The 20,901-nt window shown below is 47.3% G+C and overlaps 1 protein-coding gene across 1 annotated transcript; it reads left to right on the plus strand.

Annotated features, from left to right (window-relative positions):
• Positions 1-166: 166 nt before the first annotated feature.
• SPCS2 (signal peptidase complex subunit 2) lies at positions 167-17,031 on the plus strand. Its single transcript, XM_039539648.1, has 5 exons — positions 167-205; positions 7,740-7,823; positions 9,923-10,083; positions 11,286-11,420; positions 16,044-17,031. The coding sequence occupies exons 1-5, from the start codon at positions 167-169 to the stop codon at positions 16,228-16,230; spliced, it is 606 nt and encodes a 201-aa protein (XP_039395582.1). The 3' UTR covers positions 16,231-17,031.
• The last annotated feature ends 3,870 nt before the right edge of the window (positions 17,032-20,901 follow it).

Genomic DNA, 20,901 nt, shown 5'->3' on the forward strand with positions numbered 1-20,901 from the left:
GCCCGCTTCCGGCCACGTGCCCCAAGCGGCGGAAGCTGTAGTTTTCTTTGGAGGCAGACGTGCTAGAAATCCCGTCAGCCCCCGCGCGGCTGCTCTGCGCAGCCAATCGCCGGCGCACAGGTCGCCCCGAGCCGCGGGAGGGGGCGGGGTGGAGGGAGGAGAGAAGATGGCGGCGAAGGGCGGCAAGAACGGGCTGCTGGAGAAGGTAGCGGGCTGGGGGAGGGGAAGGCGGGCTCGGGGCGCCCCGCGGCTGGGACCAAGGGCCTTTGGCTCAGGCGCCGCAGCCCGGGGCCAGGCCCCTCCCCTCGCGGCGCCTCTGCGGGCATCGGCGGGGGACTGATCCCTGCCCCCCACCCAGAGCCGCCTCTGCCACCCCCCTCACTGGGTGCAGGCTGCTCCCTGCCCCCCCCCCCGACATCCCGCTCACTGGGTGCAGGCTGCTCCCTGCCCCCGCCATCCCGCTCACTGGGTGCAGGCTGCTCCCTGCCCCCCCCCGACATCCCCCTCACTGGGTGCAGGCTGCTCCCTGCCCCCCCGCCCGGCATCCCGCTCACTGGGTGCAGGCTGCTCCCTGCCCCGGCATCCCGCTCACTGGGTGCAGGCTGCTCCCTGCCCCCGGCATCCCCCTCACTGGGTGCAGGCTGCTCCCTGCCCCCGGCATCCCCCTCACTGGGTGCAGGCTGCTCCCTGCCCCCGGCATCCCCTCACTGGGTGCAGGCTGCTCCCTGCCCCCGGCATCCCGCTCACTGGGTGCAGGCTGCTCCCTGCCCCCGACATCCCGCTCACTGGGTGCAGGCTGCTCCCTGCCCCCGACATCCCGCTCACTGGGTGCAGGCTGCTCCTGCCCCCGACATCCCGCTCACTGGGTGCAGGCTGCTCCTGCCCCCGACATCCCGCTCACTGGGTGCAGGCTGCTCCTGCCCCCGACATCCCGCTCACTGGGTGCAGGCTGCTCCCTGCCCCGCCCCGACATCCCGCTCACTGGGTGCAGGCTGCTCCTGCTCCCCCGACATCCCGCTCACTGGGTGCAGGCTGCTCCCTGCCCCCCCGACATCCCCCTCACTGGGGGCAGGCTGCTCCCTGCCCCCCCTTCAGCCATCTCCTGTGTTCCCCCAGGGATCCCCCTCACTGGGCACAGGTTGATCCTGGCGCACTCTCTCCCCTTTGAACCCCGAGGTGGGAGCCCTGGCCCCTTAGAGCATTACCTGCCATGATCCCTGGTACAGGGGCACAGGCATCCATCTGGGGCTGGTTCTGTGACCCTCAGCACAGGAGTCCTGGCACCCACACCCTCCCAGAAGAACATCGTTCACACCCTGTATCTGAGTGTCAAGAGACCTCTATGTAGCTATTGAATATTGAAGTAGGGCTTTTTGTACCCAGATGTGCTCCCCTTTCCCCACTGTGAATATAGGAGGGGGGCTCTTTGGTCCCATAAGGCTTCCTCACCTATGTACATTGAAATGGTGCTTTTGGCATATATGTGCCACATGTGAGCATCGAAACATGGCTCTTGGCTCAAGCAAGCCCTCTGCTGCCAACATTACATTTTGCAATTAACATGCTCCTCTCCAGGCACTCTTTAGTACCAACCCTGCTTCATGGAGCATTTTGCTATCGGAATCTACTTAGCACAGAGGTGTGGTTCTGTAAATGCAGATTTGAAATAATGGACAGCTGTAACTGGTCCCTCTGCTTTGTTTCTTTTCGGTGTTGTCTCTTTGCCTGGCATGTGCAGCGTATGGTAGGAAGTAAAATGCAGAAGTAACAAAACACAGGAAACTAAGGCCGGTCTACACTAGGATCATATTGCTGGTACAGCTGCACAAGATCAGCAAAGTGCTCCTAGTATGACTTCAGCTTATGCCAGCATTGCTTATTCCAAATGCACACCACCACCACCACCTTACTCTGAGCAAAATAAGCTCTGCTGGCAAAAGTGCGAGTTTTGCTGGTTTAAGCTGAGTCCACACTAGGGGCTTTTACTGGCACAGTTTTGTCAATTACAGATTGTACCTCATTGTACTCCTGACAGACATAGCTATACTGGGAAAAGTTTGTAGTGTCGATCTGGCCTAATGCATATAGTTATTAATATGAAGTGAGTTTGGTGATCTCAGCCCAGTTTTGAAGGGCAAGGTGTTTGCCTCTTTATTTCTCCCTTTCTCTGCACCAGCTTTGACTTTGGCCTGGAATGAGACAATCGAGTTTGAGATCAAGATATCCTGTAGGCTGTAGGTTTTTAGAGCTGCAGTCATCTCTTAAAAACACTTATGTTAACTGTTGCCATGAACAATGTGGGTTTTTTCAATTAAATACTTCCAGGTTTCTTGCTGCAAGCAAATGTGTTTAATTTTCGGATTTCAAATGGCAGCAGTTTGTGGTTTTTAGTGTAATGCTTTCTGGAAGTATCCTCGTTATTTTCAATGTGCTTGGTAAGCACTTAATTGTGGTTATTTAAAGTGCAACTAAAGCCAATGTGTGCTGGGGAATATAAATATCTTTATCGTCTGAAATGGTGGCTGTCCAGTTGGTGCAGAAACTGAGTCATTCAGTAACAGTGCATTGAATCTGTTGGAAACCCTAACTATAATCTGCTGTATCCTCCTCAGGATTTCTGTTTGCATGCGTGCACACACTCTTACTTGAGACCTGGTCTTTCTCCGCCATGTTGATTCTTTCTGGGATGCTTCGGATGGCTTTAATGAAACCTGATGATCTCAGGGAGCAGAGCAGTTGGGGTACATGTTGGTGAGGCGATATCTGGAGAATTGCTGGTGTCCGAATATCTTTGATTACAAAGGGTTTTTATTCAGATTTACGGAAGAGCTAAGACTAAGGTCAGGAGGTATGCCATGGCAAGGGACAAATATTTAGCACACGTCTAGTGTGTTATAAATATACTGTCAGGTAGAACTTTTCTGGGTACTATGCATATTGACTACTCCATACAGTCTTGCTCCATTAATAGGGCTTGCAGTTCATCTTGGACGATAAGCTAGATCAGGTCCAGCCCTTTTGATTTTGATAGCCACAGCCTGACAGACTGTCTCTCTAGTTGAGTTGAAATAGTTTTATTACAACCATAGTCTACATACAATGCTGACTTGTTCCTCTTGGCTACTTAACCTCATGTGGAGGAGAGGGTGCCAACCATCCTTAAACATGCAGGTGTTCGTTCCACCCTCAAGGTCTGAAACCCTCTCTTTTGATGTTGTAGTGTAAGATGGAAGTCAATTAGTGGTGATGACATGCTGTCATCCTTAGGGATTTGACATATATCATCTTTTGAGGGCTGATCTGAGCTACCCTGTTGTTCCACGTAGTAGCGGCCCATTGGTGAAATTACTTCCAAATATAAGATAGAGTATCTGCTGTTTCCTCATTTATGCCCCTTGCTTGTTGAGGAGACTTGCTTCCCGACAGTGAGGTGGTTTAAGAACTTGGGTGTCACTTTCACTCAGTCCTTGTCACAGAAGGCTGTGGGGTTGGATGTAGTATACAAGTGGGTTTTACTGGAGCAAACTTGTGCAGGAAGATCCTTGCTTATCCTGGGACGACCTTGCAAGACATCTGATTATTTATGTCTGCAGCACCCCAACATGTGCTGTGTGCCTCCTAGAAATATGTGAAAAGACAAGGTCACTCTCTTAAAAATGCCCCAATCTAATAAAATAAGAATGACCGGGTGAAAGGGGCGAGGAAGGACTAAGATAAAGATCATGCAGTGACTTAATTCTGACATGTGAACATGTTGAATTCCTTCCATAATAGGGTATATTTTGTGTGTGTTAACTTGCTGAGATGCAGGAGTGAGCTTTGAGGAAGGATTAACATGGTAGTTTACTCAAATGAGTCTTGGTGTTACTATAAGCACTTGGGTACTGGGAGGGGTGGAAGCATAAAAGTACAGTAGAACCTCAGAGTTACAAAACACTAGAGTTATGAAATGATCAGTCAACCACACACCTCATTTGGAACCAGAAGATGCAGTCAGGCAGCAGCAGAAACCAACAAAGAAAGCAAATTCAGTACAGTACTATGTTAAACCTACACTACTAAAAAATAAAGGGAAAGCAGCATTTTTCTTCTTCATAGTAAAGTTTCATAGCTGTATTAAGTCAACTTTCAGTTGTAAACTTTTGAAAGAATAATCATAAAGTTTTACTCAGTTACGAACCACCGCCATTCCCGAGGTGTTAGTAACTCTGAGATTCTACTGTACCTAGCCTCTAGAAGAGATTACCACCTGTCAGCAGGGCTTCTCCATTGCTGCTGCGTCCTGAACAAACTGCTGTGTGTTTTCTAGGGTTGGCATGGGGGTAGATTCACTGATGCAAAAAAGCAAAAAAAGTAAAAGTGGGGTAAATCCTAACCCACTGGGTTAAGGCAAAATTCGTTAATGTGAGGCACTCGGTTACTAAAGCAGTGAGCAATAATGTCGCTTCAGAAATGTGAAGCAATTCTGTAGCTAAAATATTTGTTCTGGTAATGTAATAAAGGGCGCACAGATATAATTGAGAATTTCTCTGATTTTTCACAGTTCATCTCAAAGCGGGCAGATCAGTTCCAAAAAGAGACTTTTATATGGCTTGTTGAAGTTACCTGTTGTATCAAATTTGTTCAGTTTCACAAATAAAAAGCTAGTTTTTCTGTCAGCCCTGAAAATTCAGCCTCTTTTCTTGTATTTCATCACGAGTAACAAAGATTCTGCAGGTCAAATGACACTTCTGCCTATTTGTAACACTGTTGGTTCCATTGGGTTCTATGGGTGTAATAGAGGATAGAACGTGGTTCTGCAATTGACAGTTCACAGTTCTAGTTTGTACATCAGCAACAGAATAGGATCAAGCTAGTCTATGTTAACTCTGCAGGTCTAACAGAAGTAACTTATTTTTGACGCTTGAGTGACAGACACAGCAGATCTGTAGCATAAGAAGCTGCCATTTTTATGTAATTTCTTTTTGGAACAGTAATACATTTTAAGGCTCTTGTAATGAAAATACAACCGCTTGTAGGCAAGTAACTTCCCACAAAACTTTTGGATTCCACCCCCACCCTTCCCCACCCCCTAATTGAGAAATGCAGCCTGGATGTTCTGGAGAAGGATGCACAGGAAATGCTTGTGTGCAGGCATGACATTTTGAATTATTTTCTTCTATCTCCTTTTGGTTTCTCTTTCTGACAACAGATAAGGAGGGATGGAGGGACTCAGGTGGTGGTGTGGGGATGTGAAGCTTACTCAAGGTTTGGCTACCAATCTAGTTATTAGAAAGAAAATCAGAACTCCTTCCCCCTCAACCTTTTTCACTTTCCCCTCTCTGTCTCCCACATCCCAAACAGATGTGTTCAACTAAACCCCTGTGGATGATCTAATATGGAGGGTGATCTAAATGATCTAAAAATCATTGACTCGTATGCCATTATAATCTGTAAGAAAAGGTTTTCTCAGCTATGCTTCATTCTATACTAACCTTAGCATTGCTGTAAAAATCGGGGTCCAGTGGCCTTCCATAAATATCTTCTATTTTAAAGGTTTCAGAGTAGCAGCCGTGTTAGTCTGTATCCGCAAAAAGAACAGGAGTACTTGTGGCACCTTAAAGACTAACATTTGTTAGTCTTTTAGGTGCCACAAGTACTCCTGTTCTTCTATTTTAAACTTACCCCAAAACAAGGGCTATGTTCACTACTGGCACTTTGAGTTAAATACAAAGGGCCCATTACTACTCTGCCTTGTAAAATTAGCTCCTGCACTCGCACATGTGCTGAAGTTTCTTAGCCATTCAGCGATTCATGCCTGTGTCTCTCAGAGCAGAATTGTATGATTATTTTTCAGTGCCTGTAGAAGTAAATCAGGGCAAACATCTTTTTAAAAATAATTTATTTTAACCCGAGAGAGAAATGTGCTCCTCTGGCACTAAATTGGTAAACCATCTTGTGAACTTCACCTTAGGAGATATTCTGAACTTGTATTATTTCCCCATCAGAATCTAACATATGGTCCAAGTCCCATCAAAATATCAGGCCATTTAAAATACACACAGCTCAAAGCAGTACTGCCAAATGAATGTAACACAGATATTGCTACGAGTTTTATGAACTTTAGGGAGGGAGTTAACTCTTTCATTACACACATGCAGTTATACTTGGTCCATCATAAGCTGTAGGGTCGCATCACTGGGCGACAACTTGTGAAAAATTTGAATGTAATAATAATATGCAACTCATACATAGCACTTTTTATCAGTAGATCTCAAAGCGCTTTACAAAGGAGGTCAAAGTCATTATCCCTGTTTTACATAGGGGAAACTGAGGCACAGAGAGGCTAAGTAACTTGCCCAAGGCCACTCAGCACACAAGTGACAGAGCTGGGAATAGCATCCAGGTCTCCAGAGTTCCAGTCCAGTGCTCTTTTCCACTAGCTCACACTGCCAAGTGGCTAGATAGCCAGCATATAGCTGAGTTAAAAGAGTGGGGATTATTTTTGTCCTTGTTTTCTTAAAAAATCTCTGTCTAAAGCCGGGTTCTCAAACTTTATTGCACTACAAGCCCCTTCTGACAACAAAAATTACTATACGACTCCAGCAGGGGGGACTGAAGTCTGAGCTCAGCCAAGCCCCACTGCCCTGGGTAGGGGGGTGGGAGGGCAAAGCCAAAGGGCTTCAGCCCCAGGTGGGGGACCTGTAACCTGAGCCCCACTGCCCAGGGCTGAAGCCCTCAGGCTTTGGCTTCGGCCCCGGGCGGTCAGGCTTGGGCTTCAGCTTCAGTCCCAGGTGGTGGGACTCCAGCCCTGGGCCTCAGCAAGTCTAACACCAGCCCTGGTGACCCCATTAAAATGGGGTTGCGACCCACTTTGAGGTCCCATCCCACAGTTTGAGAACAGCTGGTCTAGGGTCTGAGTGAGAAACTTGTCGTTTCTTCTTTTTTTGTATGTGCCATTAAATTGTCCTCATGAGATTCCTGATTTTTTTCCCCTCAAATTTCACGTGTGTGTGTGTGTGTGTGTGTGTGTGTGAGAGAGAGAGTTTTCATAGCAAATGCAAGTACTTTGGAAGATTTGATGGAAAAGAATTAACATCATTAAAATTCCTATCAGTGGCATCTATTGATAATTTCAGTTCTATGCTTGCCTTTAAAATCACTCCCCATTTTAAATTGTCTCTTTACGGGATCATTTCTACAGCGCTGTTTATGAGACTCATCAGATTAAACCTTTTCAAAACTTGGTATATCATGGCCACAGCAATAAGATCTACTAAATCTGAAGTCTGCTTTGAAAAAAGCCTGGTTGGAAGGTCTAACATCATGTTGAATTGCGGTGCAATCCACTTACAGTACTGCAGCACAATTGTGTAATAGATACTAGATTTTGTTAATCTTTGGACAGTCGTTCATATACAGATACTTTATAGGTTAAAAATAAATAAATAAATAAAAAATAAATTAACTAAAAAAAAAAATAGTTAACATGCTAAAAATAAACTGGCCAAAATTTGTGCTAAAACAAACTTAAAGTGGCCAATGCCCTTCCTTTGGCACTAATAAGTATAAAAACCATTACTTGGCTAAAAACCAAAAAAAAAACAAAAAACTTAAATTTGCCCATGCAACTATAAAATTTATAAAATCTTTTGAGCTATCATATTTTCTTTTATCTTCCTATTCAGTATAGAAACAAATAAAATATTTACACATGCCAAGTGCTTGGAAGTGACTTGATTTCTCAATTTGCATTGCAGTGGAGGATTGATGACAAACCAGTAAAAATTGACAAGTGGGATGGATCAGCTGTGAAAAATTCTTTGGATGATTCTGCCAAAAAGGTAAATTCTGACTGACTGACTGCTAGCCTCCTGATGGGCCTTTTGAAATCACTGCAGGTGGGATCCACAAAGGTACTTAAGTGCCTAAGTTCCGTTTTTAGGCACTATTGTGAGGCACAAAACTCCCACTTGGCTGCTGCCTAACCCAGTAGATGCCTAAACTCACTTGGCATCTAAGTTTTTTCCTTCTGGGTGTGCTCACTGCTGCTTCACTCTAGGCACCTGGGCGCCTATTTCCTTCTTGGACATATGCACTGCTGCTTCATGGTAGGTATTTGGAGGCTTATCCCCACCTCAGCCCCCAAGCCCTTCACAAACCAGGAAAGACAGATGTTCAGTCCCCTAAATCATATGCAAGGGCCCAATCCTGTTGGCACCCTCTGAGCACACCTTCCAGATCGAACTCACCTGAGGTGCCCACACAAAACAGCCAGGGGTGGGAAAGACCTCCCTTATAACCTTTAGCTTAGTGGATAGGGTACTCACCCATGGTGTGGGGAACCCCCAGTTCAAGTCGTCCCACCACCCTTAGCAGGAGAAGGGATTTGAACAGGGAGCAGCCCCTCTCAGGTGAGTGCCCTAGCTACCAGGCTATGGGATATTCTGTTGTGATTTCCTCAATGTCTCCTCCTGAAGTTGTTCCACTTGAATTAAGCAATGGAATACTTCAATATTAATTGGGCCAGTGACCGAATTAGAATGCCTGTTCAGCCTAGTAGTTATGGCACTCACCAGAGAGGTGGCAGATCCCTGTTCAAATCCCATCTTCTCCTCAGGAGGAGGAAGGTCACGATCTAGGAGTCTCCCCTATCCTGGGGGAGTACCCTAGCCACTAGGCTAATGGGTTGTACGGGAGGTCTTCTTCCTCGCCCTCCCCTCCTTGGCCATTAGTTTCAAGTCCTGCACACAATTTACACTTATCTCCTAGTTTGTGACTCCCAAGCAGAACTGAGCGCCTCCCTGCAGCCCAGACTTAGGAGTCTGTATCTGTGAGCAGGACAGGGATTAGCACCCCCTCCTCCCCCTCTGGTTGGCATAGAATCATAGACTGTCAGGGTTGGAAGGGACCTCAGGAGGTCATCTAGTCCCACCCCCTGCTCAAAGCAGGACCAATCCCCAACTAGGTTGATTTAGGTGGTTCCGCACCTAGCGGGCTGGCTTTGGTGGATCGCCTTTCTTAGGTGCCTGTCTCTCCCTGTTCATCATATGGGGAGCCTAGGTTCCTAACCCAGCTGGAGGGGGTTGCACTGTTGCTCCTGTGATTTTTCTAGGTGCCCTCAGTGTTGCAACACTTGAGTCCCTTCACAGATTCCACCTTGGAGCCTCGCTCTGTACAGAACTCTCATGAAAGTCGATGATAGATCTGCACACATACGTTTCCAGGATCAGACTCCTACTGAGGCCTGGTCTATGGGTGTTTGGGGGGGGGGGGGTGTCGATGTAAGATACGCAACTTCAGCTACGAGAATAGCATAGCTGAAGTCGACGTATCTTATTTCGACTTACCTCCCATCCTCACGGTGCGGGAGCGACGGCCACGGCTCCCCCTTCAACTCCACTTCTGCCTCTCACCCTGGTGGAGTTCCGTCAATGGGGAGCATGTTCGGTGATCGATTTATTGCATCTAGATGAGACACAATAAATCGATCCCCGATAGATCGATCGCTGCCCACCGATTCAGTGGGTAGTGTGGACGTACCCTGAGTGTCATCTCCTAGAGCTGTGAATGACTCAGAAATCACTTGCTTTCTTAGATGCTTCCAATTCAATTACTGTGTCATTTTGCATTAATAAAATTGGCTAGTTAGCCTTAAAATGGCTTTTACTCGTGTCAGTGAAAAGTTTAAAGAACATATGTACATTTAAAGACTATTTAAATTAGATATAAAATATATCTAAAGTTGCAGCATTCTCACCACGTTTACTGCTGTTTCTGTGATGCTCCTGGATTTGGTTTTCCCCTTTCTGACGCTTTAATTAAAATCATCTGAATTATGCAATTGAAATTAGTGCATCTATAGAGAATTAATTTGTCTGTGGAAGCCATCTGTAAAAGTAGCCAAGTGTACAATAAACTGGGCTCTTTGCTTTCCCATCAGGTTCTCCTGGAAAAGTACAAGTATGTGGAGAATTTCTGTTTGATTGATGGCCGCCTCATCATCTGCACAGTCTCCTGTCTCTTTGCCGTCGTGGCTTTGATTTGGGATTATCTGCATCCCTTTCCTGAATCTAAACCTGTTCTCGCTTTCTGTGTGGTATCATATCCTTTCCTGTGTGCTGCAGGTTTAAGACGTGTTTGTCTTCCCCAACCAGTAAAAAAAAAATAAAAAAAAAAAAATCCATAATTGTCTTTCCCTCTTTTAGCAGACATAGAAGTAAAATTGATAGGTCCTGTCTGAATTTCACAGACAGTGGGACTTACCAGGTTTCTACTTCAGTGTTTTATTTTAACATCCAAGTCCACTTCCTCAATATTTTAGCATAAGAAACTTGTATTTCTGTAAACAGACTCCTATAGCACCAGCTGCTTCCTGTGATACTACAGGTCGGGTGCTGGGAGTGAAATGGCAAGCAGGAGCAATTGTCAGAGGCTGCCATCAAGCATAAAAATTGGGAAGAGGCCACAGTATAAATGTAAGTTACCTTTAGAGAACAGTTAGTAAATCTGAAGTATTGAGTAACATTTATCATTCTGTTTTGTTTTTGAATGATAAATGTTACTCTGATAAATGTTCTCTGTCATTCTGTGACTTTGTTGCTGCTTTTTGGCTATAGGAGTTAGTGCAGACAATTCAGGATACCATGTTCAGAGTGATGGCTAAAGGGTGCAACATATCTCTGTATATACAGCAATGTCTCTGAATTGTGCAGATCGTCTCGGGGGGCAGTGTGGGCTGGTAAACTGAGCACAAAGCTGAGAGCCAAGAGTTTTGGGCTTCTAACCCCTACTATTCCACTGACCTTCTGTGTGACCCTAGACACAAGGATTATTTCCACTGCTTATTCTGCCTCAGGCTTTCATGAGGCCTCCTTTAGATGTTGCCAATGAAATTTCAGTCAAGTAACTGAAAACACCATTTAGTCTCTTTATAGTCACGTTTAATTGTCTTTTAATCTTTTGATTTTTCTATCTGACTCCTTGGTAAATCTCATTCAAGAGAGGTTCTGATAAACTTTTGCCCACCATTCATGTCACTTCAGGCATTGATCTGTGGTCTTGTGGTAGTGGGAAGATTTTTAAGAGCTAGAGACTGACACGGTATGTTTGCATTTAACTTGTTCATACTAATAAAAATGTCAACCAAAACCTGAGCTCTAAATGATCTTGTCAAAAGCAATTAAATACCCTAATCGCTGTGTAGAGATCAATCATTTATTTGTGTGCATTCCATTGTTCACGTGTCCTACTTGTTACTATTGCATGGCTCTCGTATTCCCTTAATTTCTTTAACTTTCCCGAACTTATTTTGTGATGATGGGAATCCTGACCATCTATACCTCATACAAGGAGAAGAGCATTTTCCTGGTAGCACATCGAAAGGATCCTGCGGGGATGGACCCTGATGACATCTGGCAACTTTCCTCCAGTCTAAAAAGGTATTTTTGCTTCTAGAACCACAGTTACTAAAGGACCATAATGACAGAACATCCACGCCCTGCTGAGGCCTGTGATTTGCCTACTTACTGTAGTTACTGAAGGGCAGGAATGTCATTTCTGCTTCCTGTTGGGTCTGTCACCTTTTTCTGTGCAGATTTACTCAGAGTAGCACAGGAGCCAAATGGCGGGTGTGGCATAAGTCTTATGCAAAGGGTTATGTATTACATCTGTGTCATGCACTGCATTGCCTCCCAATTGGCTTCTAGGCAATATTCAAAGTGTTGGTTCTATCAAAAGCCCTGAATGGTCTGAGACCTGCTTCCTTAGAGCCTGTCTTTCTCCCAGTGCTCTATTGCCCTTAGTACCCACATGGAATCACCCCAGATATTTTCTGCTCTCTGTATCAGTGTTTCTCAGCCCGTTGGTAGAGCCCTGTAGCAGGTATGGTATTGCCACCCTTACTTCTGCACTGCTGCTGATGGCAGTGCTACCTTCAGAGCTGGAGGCCTGGCCAGCAGTCACCACTGTTCAGCTGCCCAGTTCTGAAGGCCAAATTTGAGTCAGTGGCACTGCAACTTGAGGAGCCAGATCACGACTCCACACAAACAAATTTGGTCCAGTCAGGGGGGCGGGCCGAACCTGAGCGGCGCTGCAACCCTGGAGGTTGCAACGCCCGAAGCGGAAAGCCAAGCCCAGCCAGCCTCACAGCACTGGATTTGCCACTGTGGGATGAGTGCCGGGCAGGACCCAACCGGGGGCGGGGGCAGGACACGACCAAAACCATCCCAGGGCCTCCACCCCCAGACTATTCACTGGGTAGCGACAGGCCATAAACATTTACAAATGGGTCTTGAGCCCAAAAAGATTGAGAACCACCGCTCTATATTGCACCCTTTTAGGTTCTGTATTTGTAAGTCGTTACATCCCCTTTTGTAAGCCATTACTTAGCCAAATTAAGTCTTTTTGCTCTTTAAGTCAACTCCTTCAGTCCTTTAGTCACTTAGGCCTGATTCTTCATCCTTTAGAAAAGTAGACCCGTTACTGCAATCTGCAATCATGCAAATAGAGTTATTGGACATTTAGTTGCTTTTACTTTAGCTCCTGTCATGATTTCTCGTTTTGAGATGGCTAAAATTTGTATGCAGTATACAGTTTTCTGTCTCCTGTAACTAACATGTGGAACTCATGAGACCCCAGAGTTTAGCATGATTCAAAAAAGAAACTTTTTAAATGAAGAGAGAGTTAGCTTAGATAAGCTAAAAGAATAAGGGATATAAATCCTCATGCTTCAGGCATAAACCAATCACTGACTGATGGGTTAGGAAGGAATTTAGGAATCCTGTATCTTTAAAACATCTAGTACTGGCTGCTGTCAGATATGACACCAAAAGAGATCACACACACACACACTCACTCACTCACTTTCAGAACCTCTAATTTAAGGTTTCACGTGCCGGTAATACATTTAAATATTTTTAGAAGGTCTCTCTATAAGTCTACATATAATATAACTAAATTAGTGTTGTATTGTAAAATAAACAAAGTTTTCAAAATGTTTAAGAAGCTTCATTTAAAGTGAAATTAAAATGTTGATCTTACACCGCCGGCCCGCTCAGCCTGCTGCTGGTCTGGGGTTCTGTTCAGATAGGCCGGCAGCGGGCTGAGCAGGGCCTGCGGCCGGGACCCCGGCTGGCAAGGGTCCAGCAGCCAGAACCCCAGACCGGCAGTGGGCCGTGCGGCTCAGCCCACTGCCGCTCAGGGGTTCCATCTTCCAGCTCCTGCCAGCCGGGATCCCGGCTGCCGGATCCACTCAGCTCGCTGCCGGTCTGGGGTCCCGGCCCTGCCCACACAGAGTGGGTACCTACCTTCTCCCTGGTTCTGGCCCATTCTCTTCCTCTCTCTGCGCTGAGCTGAGGGTGGGAGTGCACTGAGCACAGGGCTGGGGGTGAAGGGTCTGGCCAGGAGCTAGAATGAGGGAGGAGGCTCAGGGTTGGGGCAGGAGGTTTGGGTGTGGGAGCACTTACCTGGGCAGCTCCCATATGATGAGAGAGGTGCAGGTGGGAATGGGGGGGGGTGCAGGAGCTCCCATTTGGTGCTCAGGGTGAGGGTGGGGATGTGGGGGGAGCTGGGGATGTGGGGGTGCCAGAGTCAGGGCTGGGGTGGTGGTGGGGTGAAGTCAAGCAGAGGTCTGGGTGTGTATGAGGGAGGTACAGGGCCAAGGGCAGGGGCGTGGGGGGGGGTTGCGGGGCAGAGGGCTGCGTGTGTGTGTGGGGGGGGGGGGGTCAGGCCTCAGGGCAGAGGGCTGGGTGACTGCCCCCTCAGAACCTCCAACCCCTCACTCCTTGTCCCCTGACTACCCCTCCTGGGACCCCTGCCCCTAACTGCCCCCAGGTCCCCATCCCCTATCTAAGCCTCCCTGCTCTTTGTCCCCTGACTGCCCCCCTAGGAACCTACCCCCTTCCTGTCCCCTGACTGCCTCAACCCTTATCCACACCTCCCACCCCCAGGCAGACTCCTGGGACTCTCATGCCCCATCCCAACCACTCCCTACCCCCTGACAGGACCTCCAGAACTCCCGACCCATATAACCCTCCCCCTGCTCCCTGCCTGCCGCGACCCCTCTCCACACCCCTGCCTCCTGACAGCCTCCCCACCCCGAACTTCCGACTCATCCAACCCCCCAAGGTCCTTGCCCCCTGACCACCCTCTCCAGAGACTCCCCACCCTAACTGCCTCCCCAGGACCCTCCTTTCTCCCTGTCCCCTGACTGCCATGACCCCTATCCACCCCCTGCCCCATAACAGACCCCGGAACTCCCATGCGTCATCCACCACCCCCTGCTCCCTGACTTCCCCTCTCCAGAGACCCCCGCCCCAGCTACACCCCTCCCACCCCCTATCCAACCCACCCTGCTCCCAGTCCCCTGACTTCCCCACCCCTTATCCACCCCCAGACCCGGTCCCCTTACCTTGAGGCTCCAAGCAGAGCCAGATACACTACCCTGCGAGAGTGCACAGCCCTGCCCCTCAGAGCGATGCGCGCGCAGCGGCAGGGCTCCGGGTGAGCTGGGAGCATTTTTCCCTCCCCGCGGAGCCAAACGCTGCCCCGTGGGAGCGCGCAGCCCCGGCCCCCAGAGCGCTGCGTGCGCGGCGGCAGGGCTCCAGGGGAGGGGAGAAAGCGGGAGAGGGGCCGGCGGCTTGCTGCACTCGGCCCGGTGCTCCAGCCCGGGCCCGCGGACCCCGCGGCTTGCCGCGCTGGGCAGGATTTTTAATGGCACACGGAGTCCCAGCAGGCAGCCGCGTGCCATTAAAAATTGGCTCGCGTGCCGTCTTTGGCACGCATGCCGTCGGTTGCCAACCCCTGATATATACGCATATAGGGAGAGATGGTTGGCTCCCTGTTTGTGATTTAATTGTGCTTTCTATTCCTGGCCTGTAAAATATATTTTAATTAAAGTATAAAACAGTCAGACTTTTGGAGAGACAAGCATTTTATTAACTGAAACAATGAAAGCAGAGCAGGAAGGAAGTGGGTGAGGGAGTGGAAGCAATGTTAGTTCACTTTTAAGGGCAGAGGAAATGCTTACGAGGAGTTGCAAAGAATCCTGTGGCACCTTATAGACTAACAGATGTTAGTCTATAAGGTGCCACAGGATTCTTTGCTGCTTCTACAGAACCAGACTAACACGGCTACCCCTCTGATACGAGGAGTTGGTTCATGTCATTTAAAATAGGGAGGCATTATGTGGCCCACTCAGTCTCATCTTTGGCTTAAAAAACACAGTTTTCCTTAAAAGATCATATAGATACATATTTAAAAAAAAAAAACACCTAGAAACACATGTGGAAATCTTCCATGGCTGTTGAACTGATCTCATGGCATGGATCCTGCCATTTTCAGGAAGTCAGGTCCACTGTGACATGGAGAGATTGATCTTTACTGACATGTGAAGAAAACACTTAATTTTGTCTGTTTGCAGAGTCAGGAATGGACGGGCCTTTCTGCCTAGGTTTTTATTTTCACTGTGTCATTTGAGCACTTTTACCGAAAAAGAAATGAGGTTAATGCTAGTTGCTTAGGGAATCTCTCCTACGAATCCAGGACTCATCTGTCTATAGAAAATGTAAAACAAGTTAATTTCAAGCAAAACTGCCTCTTAAATGCACATTGATGCTTACCAAAAAGCAGGCTTACAATTCAAGAGCTTGTCCATTAACATCTGCGTCAGTTTCACCCTGTTAAAATTAAAATAGCAGTACAGTCAGAGCAATCAACAGCCATGGAGAAGTTTGAATTTTATCGGTTATTTTAACTCTAATGTTAATTTCAGAAAGCTCTAACCCCAAAAAGAGCAATAAAAAAACCCTTTAATATTGAGTTATAATTTACTGATACTGCATGTTGCAGCATCTTTGTGCATAGAAGGTAGAGCATTGCATGCTGGGACCTGGGCTGTATGCCTGTGGTGAAGATGAGAGTTGCTGTGGCATGTGACACTGTTCAAATTCAGGGTATTTTTTTGGCTACTAGGCTCTCAGCCCAATATAGCCACTCAGCTGTGCCAAATCTGAGTAACCCCTCTCTAAACTCTGACTAGGGTTCTCTTTCTGTGTCCCTTCAAGGTTTGATGACAAATACACCCTGAAATTGACTTTCATCAGCGGGAAAACCAAACAGCCGAGAGAAGCAGAGTTCACCAAATCTATCGCTAAATTCTTTGATGACAATGGAACATTGGTCATGGAGGCCTACGAACCAGAAATCTCCAAGCTTCATGACAGTTTGGCCACGGAAAGAAAAACAAAATAACTATTCCAATGGCTATCTTCCTGCGTGGATCATGCTAAATTAATACCAATAAATAAAGTGAAATAGCAAAGAATGTTACTTGCCTCTGTTTTTGTCCTGAAATCCTATTTAATTCTGGATAAAGCAGGATTTTTAAACTTGGATCCGAGATCTTGAAGCTAATGCCTAGCTACAGACGGTCTTGATCTGTGTGGTTGCAGTGTTTAACCTGCCTTTCAGGTTGCTCTGTCACTTTTGAGATTATGATGGATGACATTTGACCTATCAAAGACCTTTAGGAGGGAGGTTTTTGCTCAATGCTGTATTGACTTCCTCCTTTTTTACCTGGCAGTGCTTTATAGTATGTAGCTCTGTGCCATGCAGTGTTTGGGGGATTTTAGCATTCACATTTCGCTGACTTCATTTTATCCTTTTCATAGTGAATCTTTATGTTAGGAATTCAGGACAAAACCTTTATGTAAAACAACTCTGTCCATTCACAAACAAGTGTTTTTCTTTATTTTTATATTTATCTGATTGGGGAGTGGGTGGGTGGGATCAATTTTTATATCAAATCCTTTTATCTATTGGAAGGGAAAAATATCGAGACTGCAAATATGCTACTTCTGTATGTTAGAGCACGAAATTTATCGACAAGGTGGAAAAATAAAAGCAATGGCATTTTTAGAGCTGTAAATGTCCTTCATGTTTGTCCAACTGGCATATTTCGTATTGAGATTCTGTTCAGTTGTGTCCCTGATATAAACTGTCATTTTTCTAAATGATTTTTTTTTCAATAAAAGGAAAGAACAGATGTGAAAACAGTGTTGCGGTCTTCATGGGGGAGAGATTAAAGGAGCACAGTCATCTTAAAATCACATTCCTGTCTAGAAAAACATGGTACCCACTACCACGTTCCATACATTCCTGAGATCACTAACACTGAAGAGTTAGACCCAGATCCACAAAGGAATTTACGTGCTTATAGCCCTTCCCTTGCCATTTTGTGTGGAGTTAAGTGCACCGCTGCTGTTCTTGCTAGAAACTGCTTAGGCACCTGCGTCCAGAAGAGTTTCCAGCGGTGAATCACAAGCACAGACAGGTGCCTCCATCCAGCTTGGACATAGGTGCCTAACTCTTGAGACGGGTCGGGCTTAGGACACACCCCTCTCATCGGTGTCTGCTATTGGTGCTGGCTTTTGTGGGTCTCATTCTCAGGGCCCATGCATAGCCTAGGCATCCAAGCCAGGGTTTGTGGATGCCCCAGCCTCTTTGTGGAGCTGGGCCTTTGACTCCCTTCCATTTGTGCATTTGACAGGACTTTCTCGGGAGTCCATTTCACTGTTTCTTGGAGAAACTGCCCAACTGAAAAGACCTTTATAACCATCAGCAAGGGAGTAAAAGTACCTTTGTCTTACAATGATTTGGAAAAAAAATTCAGTTTCAAAACAATTAAGTTGTCGCCCTTTAAAGAACAGCAATGGGCTAAGACAGCCCATCTTGTCTTTGAAAACGAGTTGTCCTGGCTATGAGGTCATTTGGTTGGAAGGGACTTTGCTTTCTTCATGTTAAAAAGTGAGATTACGTGACCTATTTGTATTGTGCCTATTTGCATTGCCTCCAGGGTCCCAGTCAAGGATCAGGAGCGCACAGTGGTAGACGCCACACAAAACAGAACAAAAAGATGGGCCTGACTCTGGAGAGCTTACACATTTTGTCACCCTCTTTGTTGAAGAATACGTAAAAGGTGAAGCAATGGAACGTGCGGGAAGTAGCGGAGAACAGCTTGCTAGAGAGGTTAGCAGTGCAGGGGGCTGCTAGGGGACCAGTGTCATGTAGGGAGGAATTTTCATAAGCACTGGGCCTTAGCCAAAGTAATGGCAGCCTCCTTCAATGAGAGCTGTGATTGGCCAAGGCTGAGTGCTCTTGAAACCTCCCACCCTGACCTTGTTTGTTTTGAGAGGAGGAAGTAGATGAGAAGCGGCTGTGTTTGCTCAGGATGTTCTCTGAATTGAATGAGAATTGGAGGGGGGTGAGGAACTCCTGAGAGCAGCCATTCCTGCACCCGCTGTGCCCTCTTGGCAGGTGCCACTCAGCTAGAGGAAGAGCATGCATGTGACAACATTCATCTAAACGCCTTGTACGTCGGAGGGCTCTGTGCCTCCGGAACCTCTCAGGAAACAACATCCATCTGTTTCGGATGCAATAATGAAGCTGAGAAACCAACTCTCATAGCCTAGCCTCCAGCTGCAGGTCTGTTTACTGCAGCTGGTTCCTTCCAGAAGGAGTTTTACAGGGGTAGGGATCACCAGAGAGGGATCTAAAGTCAAACTTCAGACCTTGTTATGGGGCTCCCTATCTAAGCATGGTCTCTGGAAACCAAGCACGTAGTGACACATGCTGTTCCCCTACCCTTCCTGCTATTGGGTTCCATTCATGCTTAGCAAGGTTGCAATTCACCCACCACTGACTCCATTTATGATCACTGTGATAGCCCCTGCCAAGTCAGCACTAGCCTGACAGTGCCACACTGTTCTCGCAGGTCATCAGCTGGCTAGTCTTGGCAATCACCTAAGCAAGCAGCAGGCTAATGAGGTGTATGTCTACACTGCAGAGAAAAACCCCTGGCTTTGAGTCTCTGAGCCCAGGTCAACTGACTCGGGGTCATGGGGCTTTGGCTGCAGGTCTAAAAATAGCAGTGTAGACATTCCCACTCGGGCTGGAGCCCAGGCTCTGAAACTCAACAAGGTGGGAGCGGTAACATCTACACTACTATTTTTAAACGCCCGAGCCAACCTGACCTGTGCCCTGCGACTTTATGCTGCAGGTTTTTCTTTGCAGTGTGAACACTGAGTCAGCATCAGATGCATTAGGAAGCTTACACAGTCTTACCATTTAGGATGCTTTCTGACTAACCCTTCAGAGACTACCATTATCCAGGCTGCTGTCCCAACTCCCAATGAGACCAAAACTGTTGGTTACTTACCTCTCATAACTGTTGTTCTTCAAGATGTGTTGCCTCCCAAGTAGCCACTCATCTAGGTAAGTGTATATTGCACCTGCCTCCTTCGGAGGAAGGCTGCTACCACCGACATGCACTTGGTGATCACTCGTGGGGCTGTCAACAGGCTGCAGGAAAGGACCATGAATTGATAATGTTTTTGGTCGATCACGAACCTTAAGAAGCATCTGTGAGCAGGGCAAATCGCTATGTGAAAGTACATGTCTTTCATGTCGAGGGCAGCAAACCCATCTCCTGGATCCAGGGAAGGGATAATTGTATTGAGGGAGACCATGTAGAACTTCAACTTTACCATGAATTTGTTGAGTCCTGGCAGGTCTAGAATGGGTCTGAGAGCCCCCTTGGTTTTGAGGATTAGGAAGTATCAGGAATAGAATCCCTTGCCCCCTGAGGAATCTCCTCCACTGCTCCTATGGCGAGGAGCGCCTGCACCTCCTGGATAAGGAGTTGCTCGTGAGAAGGATCCCTGACGCAAGATGGAGAAACGGGGTGGGAAGAAGGGTAGGAGCAGAATTGGAGAGAATATCCCATTTCCACCATGCGAAGAACCCAACGGTCCAATGTTATTTGGGACCACGTATGGTAGAAGTGGGATAGACAACTAGTTCAAAAAACACAGGGAAGGATCTGGTGTTGAGACAGGTGCTCCAACCTCGGGCACACCTTCAAAATGTCTGTTTTGAGCCTGACGAAGGCTTAGTAGGGTCCTGGCCCTGTCTGGATGGGGAATAGGAAGGATTATGCCTGCCATTCCTACCCCTGCGCCTGTAGAATGCCTGCCTCTACCGGGTGCTGTTGCGGTGCTTGGGGCTTTCGTTGGGTTGCTGGAGTGTGTGCATAGCCAAAGATTTCATTGTCCCCCTGGAGTCTTTGAGGCCTTGCAGTCTGGAGTCAGTCTGCTCAGCAAACAGACCCACCCCGTCAAAGGGGCAGGTCTTGCATAGTTTGCTGAACCTCGGGCGAGAGCCTCGAGGCCTACAGCCATGAACTACACCGCATAGCTATCCCTGAGGACAAAGTGCACGCTGCTGAGTCCGCAGTGTCCAGTGAGGCCTTAAAGAGGTCCATGCCACTGCCTTGCCGTTAGGGGCAAATTCCTAAAGCTGTGTTTGTCAGGTTATTAGTATTATGATTTATTTTTGTATGGAACCCATTTTGTTATCTAAAATGGAGGGCTTGGTCATGTGATCAGGAGGGCAGTTGGAGTGTTTTCCCGCCCTTTCCAGCGGTCAGCAGTGGCCCAAGTAGTAAACAAGTCCCAGTTTTAACTGGATTTTCCCAGGATTCTATGGGGTTTCCCTACGGGGTTTCACGCTATAGAAGAGCGGCAGTGACTTCAGTTCGGGGCTGCCCATCCGAGTGGCAGGTGCGCGCGGGTTTTGCTTCCACAGGTGATCGAAACTCCGGACAAGTGCCATTGCCAGCTATTACTTACCATCTGCAGCAGTTAACATCCAGTGTTGTCATTCAACGGTGACCACCCCACTGTCATCTCGTGAGTGGTGGGATTTACCACTGCCCCCTAGGCCAGACAAAGACGTCCACTCGGGTGCATTCTTATACACAGATACAAACAGGTTACACATCACTCCTGACGCACTGAGGTACAACCCCTCTATGTATTAGGGTGCTGCCTCTCTCCTAGTACATGTTGATTTGAACAAACAACT

The sequence above is a fragment of the Mauremys reevesii genome, linkage group 1 (genome assembly GCF_016161935.1).
Source record: "Mauremys reevesii isolate NIE-2019 linkage group 1, ASM1616193v1, whole genome shotgun sequence".
Taxonomy (NCBI): Eukaryota; Metazoa; Chordata; order Testudines; family Geoemydidae; genus Mauremys; species Mauremys reevesii.